Here is a 5,376-nt window from a genome sequence, read left to right on the forward strand (position 1 = left end):
AAATAGTTCTCAATCTAGTGCATTTCTCACCTCCCCTTTGGGTCCTTGTTTAATTGAGCTGACATGGGTCCTGCATTTGACACCACCACTGCCACAGGCTCACATGAGCAAGCCTCCAGTGGCCTGGAAGCCTCCACCTCGTGTTCATGAACCAGCCCTGGCTCTTACAATCTTTCTGCCTCTTCCGCAATGGTCCCTGAGCTGTGGGTGGGTGAGGCTCCATATAGGAGTCCCATCCTGCACTCTACAGTCTCTTATTCACCAAACCTTGGCCAGTTGTGGCCTTCTGTGTGTGTCCTACTCTAAAGTACATGGAAGCCTCACTGGTGAGAGTTGAGGGGTGAATTAGCCCACTCTCTACCCTTTATTCCGCTGTGTTCCATAGTTATAGAGACTGTGGATGCAGAAACTACATCTCCCAGATGTATGGTCTCTGTGCCTGACCAAATGTGCAGTAGCCTCTATCTGTTCAAAAAAAAAAAAACTTCTTTGATGAGTGTTGTATGGAATGTTTGTCATTCTAAGGGAGGTCTCTTCTATCTGGCACTGCGTTCCCTGCCAAGCAGCTCCAGGTCTACATATGCATCAATGCTCAGACACTCTACGTGCATTTCTCACAGGGTTTCTAGGCATCACTTTTCCCTCTAGGTTTCCTGTCCACGAGATTCACTCATCTCCACTCTTTTTTCTCCCATCTGCCTCCCTCCTCCTCCTCCCTGGTCACAGTGCCCCCATTATTCCCACCCTCCCTCCAATACCTCCTGACTCCTGCCATCTTTCCTCTCCTGACTTCCCTCCCTCCCCCACACCATGGTCCCTGCATGTCCCTCCCTCCTCTGCTCCCTGCCGATTACTCATTTTCCACCTCCCTCAGGTGACATCTGTTCCCTACTGTCCCCCTTCCAGGTTGTTTCTTTTCCTTTACCTCCATGTGTCCTTTCCCTTTCCCTGGCTCCTGGTGTTACATCAGAATGTATACACTCACATATAAGGGACTGGTGCTACAGTCCACAAATGAGGGAAAACATACATCGCTTGCTTTTCTGTGTCTCTGTTGCTTCACTCGGTATAACAGTCTCTAGCTCCATCCATTTACCTGCAAATTTCATAATTTCATCTTTTCTTACTGCTGAGTAGAACTCCGTTGAGTGGATATACCACATTTTCATTAACCATTCATCAATTGATGGATGTTTAGGTTGTTACCATTTCTTAGCTATTGTGAAAAGAGCAGCAACAAACACGGACGTACAGGTATCTCTACAGTAGGATGAGTCCTTGGGTATATGCCAAGGAGTGGTATCACTGGATCATATGGTAGGTTCACTTTTAGTTTTTTGAGGGTTCTCTACACTGCTTTCCGTAGGGGTTGAACAAGTTTGTATTCCCACCAGCAGCGAATGAGTGTTCCCCTTTCTCCACAGCCTCTCTAGCATTTGGTCTTTCATTCTCTTGATCTTCGCCAGTCTGACTGGGGTAAGATGAAATGGTTAAAGTGGTTTTGATTTGCATTTCTCTAATGACTGAGGATGTTGAGCACTTCTTAAGGTACTCCTTAGCCATTTTTATTTCTTCGCTTGCGAACTCTCTGTTTAGGCCTATCACTCATCTTTTTATATATATATATTTTATGTGTATGAATGTATTGCCTGCATGTATGTGAGTGCACTTGTGTCGTGCAATGCCGTGGAGGTCAGAAGAGGGCCTCCAGATCCCTTGGAACTGGAGTTAAGGACGGTTTATAGCCACCATGTGGGTGCTGGGAATCGAACTCGGGTCCTCTGCAAGAGCAGTCAGTGCTCTTAACCACTGAGCTGTCTCTCCAGCCCCTATTGCCCATCTTTTTATTTTTTATTTTCTTTCTTTCTTTTTTTTTCTTTTTTGAGTTCTTTGTATATTCTGGCTATTAATCCTACATCAGATGTGTAGCTGGTGAAGATTTTCTCCCATTCAGTGGGTTTCCTCTTCCCTTCCTTGTTTCTTTTGCTGTACAGAAACTGTAATTTAATGTGGTCCCACTTATTGACAGTTGACCTTAGTGCCTGAGAAGCTGGTGTCTGATTTAGAAAGTCCTTTCCTATGCCTATATCTTGGAAAGTGCTGCCTATGTGTTCTTCTAGCAGTTTCTGAGTTTCAGGTTTTATATTGAGGTCTTTGATCCATTTGGAGTTGACTTTTGTGGAGGGTGAAAGATAAGGGTCAAGTTTCATTTTTCTGAAGATGGAGATGCAGTTTTGCCAGCACCATTTGTAGAAGACGCTGTCTTTCCTCCATTTTGTGTTCTTAGCATGTTTGTCAAATATCAGGTGGCTGAAACTATATGAACTCGTGTTTGAGTTCAAATTATATGAACTCAATTTGTGAACTCAAATTATATGAACTCTTCTATTGTGTTCCATTGATCTATGTGTCTGTTTTTGTGCCAATACCATGCTGGTTTTATGACTATAGCTCTGTAGTGCTTTCACAAAAACTGTATAGATGTCAGACCAGAAGATGTGCCTGCTAGGGCTGGAGAGGTCTAGCTCAGTGATAGAGTGCTTGCTTAGCACACATGAGGCCTTGTTCTCCATTTCTGGTACCACAAAAACATGTTTGAGTTTCCCCTAGACAATTCCATTGAGATTGGGTTGAAAACAGGTATCAGAACTTTTCTTTTAGAAGTGTAAGTAGAAAAGATGCCTTGTGAGGTAATGACTGTGGACACCTGGGACATCTTTTCCTGACCTAGATATGGGTTGCACATGGATCAAAATGTGGGGAATGCATCACAATGTTTACTTATAATCTTGTACACTTTTCTAATTGTTTTCAACTTCAAAGAGATTCTTACTATACTTTTGATAAGTAATAGCTTAATAAAAGTACTGATTTCAATGAATTTAATTTTAAAGTATCCCCATAGAAAAGGCAACAGAGAGACCAAACACTGAAAAGCTAAAGCCATCATTTTAATAGGATGGTGACATTGAGAGACCAAATTCCCAGAAGAGATCAGCAGGCGCCCTCGGAATCTTGATACTACTACCCGATCAGAACGGGCATATCCTTTTTACTTATGCAGCATTTGTAATAAGTACCACAAAAAATATAATATACTTCATCTGCTACACAGTTTACCCTGCAAGTGCCTTTTGTTAGCCAGCACGTAGAAAATATTCGGCTTATGTACATATTCGGTCCGCTTCTAACTGCCAACGGAAAGAAAAAGAAAAGCGCAGTTAGTGTCTCCCAGTGTCAGACGGCCAGGGATAAATTAGACTTCTGTCACTTCATGCATTTTAATGGAAATATCAAACAAGCAAATAGACTCAACATATTTATGGCCAGATACCCCCTTTCTGATTACTTCTAATTTGTTTTTCGGGGGCCCTGTTAGGAGCTGTTAGTTTCATGACCCAAAATTGCATGACTCACTAGTCATTTACATACAGGTAACAATGCAGTAGACAACTGTTTGCTGTATAGAAAGCTCATTCCGGCTCTGGAGACATTCTAGGAGCCTGCAGAGGCCCCATACTAAAAGACACAGAGGGTCTCAAAGTTCCAGTCTGAAGAAAGAAAGATGAATGACCTAGAGTTTTAGAAGCCCTTGGATCCATCCCTGTAGCCCTCAATAATTTTCTGTGTGACTTTTTGACAAATGCCTCATTACCTGCCCTGGCTTAATTATAGGGCACTCGGGGATGTCCTGTGGGATAATGGGTGTGGAATGGCTTGAGGCACCTAAAATACATGTCTAAATCTCTCGATGGTAATGCTGAGGCCAAGGTAATTCTGAAAGCCATGGAAGAGGGGAGAGGTGGTAGGATGCAGTTTATGAGGGTGAACGTGGCCCTGAGTCATCCCCCTCTTCTGTGTTAAGCCCTAGTCACTCTCCTACTTGCCCCCATGGAGCCATGGACTGTAGAAATAATCAAGGTGTGAAAATAATTAAAGGCAAACTTGCCCAGTGTGTGCTCAGTAGCCCTGCAGCACCTTCTCCAGGAAAAGAATCAAGGGAAGACATAATACCGGGTCCAGAGATCCTGCCACGCAGGACAGCAGCCATCTCAGTGTGACCCTCATCTATGTCTATCTTTTTTTTTAATGTTTCACACCTGACCCTTAGGTGACACCTTTTGAATACAAAGGTTTGAGGCAGGAGGTCTGAGCTTTCTTAACACCCCCAGAAAACCACAAGCTAAATGACATTGAGAACCTCCACTTTAGTTATTTAAGTTATTCTCAAGTGTCTCGCTTCTGTCCAGAAAACAGAAAGTCCCACTGCTCATCCCCATGCTCCGCAGGATGCCCCCTTGCACTGCAAGCTGATTCAGCACGTCAACTAGCTCTGTTTTAAGAGTCTGCATAACTTTTGCTTTGGCTTCTAAATAAGCAAAAAATTGTCTGGATAACTACCGGAGGGTGGGAGGGACAAGTACTAAGAGTCCTCAAAGACCAGCTTCCCTCCCACCCCAAGCGCCATCTGTGCACTAAAAGTCTCATCACTCCACTCTGCCTCATTACCACCAATATCAGCCCAACCTTACCCACAAGCTTCACACACGCTCAAGACCAAAATCCAGAACCAGTTTTTCCTCTGAAAGAGCCATTTCCTGTCAGGAATCCTAAGCATTCCCAGCCACAGCTCATGGCATCCATCCCGGCTCATGCCCTGCCCTGTTTCTGTTGTCTGAGTCCTGCTTCCACCTCAGTCTTGTAGAACCTCACACCCTAATTCCATGGAGAAAGGAGTTCATTTCACCTGGTGGAACATAGGAGAGCAAGACAAAGACCACCAGGACCAACAGCAGGCTCCTCATGGTGAAACCAATGAGTGGCAAGGCTGAGATGCAAGAAAGAGCCACTCTGTATGTAGCTTTTAAAACATGAGGACTTGCATGGCTAGTGAACCTTTTGGAACAAGAACATCTGCTTGCTCCACTGAGCAGTCCAATTAACCAAGGTCTGACTTTGAAACGAAATCTCTTCACTAAATCTCGCTCAGCGCTGCTTATAGTCCACTAACCCAGTTCACACTGTGTAAACGGTCTTGTTCTAGGCACTACTTGGATTCTATGTAGAATCCAAGTATGTCTTTATGTCTTCAGCATACAGCCATTTAATAAATGCCTAATGCATTTAACAAACGTGTGTTCACAAAGCTGTAAATCTAGTTTAGGTAGCTGGCAGTATACATGATAATTATTTTCAGTTTCATACACACAAAACTCAGGTGGGTAGTCGCCCCATCTTACAAATAAGTAGTATGAATCCTAACTGAAATAAATGACTTTCCTGAGTTCACATAAATTGTCATAACAGCTGCACAACTTATACACAGGTCTTCCCAACTCTTACATATGAAAACTTAAAGACTGGCTTTACCTGATT

General features: G+C 43.5%; 1 protein-coding gene across 1 annotated transcript; it reads right to left on the bottom strand.

Moving 5' to 3' along the window:
• Positions 1-3,024: 3,024 nt before the first annotated feature.
• Positions 3,025-4,805, bottom strand: Defb135 (defensin beta 135). Its single transcript, XM_008828156.1, has 2 exons — positions 4,748-4,805; positions 3,025-3,191 (listed from the first exon to the last, which is right to left on the bottom strand). The coding sequence occupies exons 1-2, from the start codon at positions 4,803-4,805 to the stop codon at positions 3,025-3,027; spliced, it is 225 nt and encodes a 74-aa protein (XP_008826378.1).
• Between the last annotated feature and the right edge of the window lie 571 nt (positions 4,806-5,376).

The sequence above is a fragment of the Nannospalax galili genome, unplaced genomic scaffold (assembly GCF_000622305.1).
Source record: "Nannospalax galili isolate Female #2095 unplaced genomic scaffold, S.galili_v1.0 scaffold612, whole genome shotgun sequence".
In the NCBI taxonomy this organism is placed as follows: Eukaryota; Metazoa; Chordata; class Mammalia; order Rodentia; family Spalacidae; genus Nannospalax; species Nannospalax galili.

What these genes read in the sequence shown, in the direction of transcription:
- Defb135 (XM_008828156.1), bottom strand. Translation starts at nt 4,805, where the DNA reads ATGAGGAGCCTGCTGTTGGTCCTGGTGGTCTTTGTCTTGCTCTCCTAT. An exon ending in GCTCTCCTATGTTCCACCAG is followed by an intron (nt 3,192 to 4,747) that starts GTGAAATGAACT and finishes TTCCGTTGGCAG; the next exon opens with TTAGAAGCGGACCGAATATG.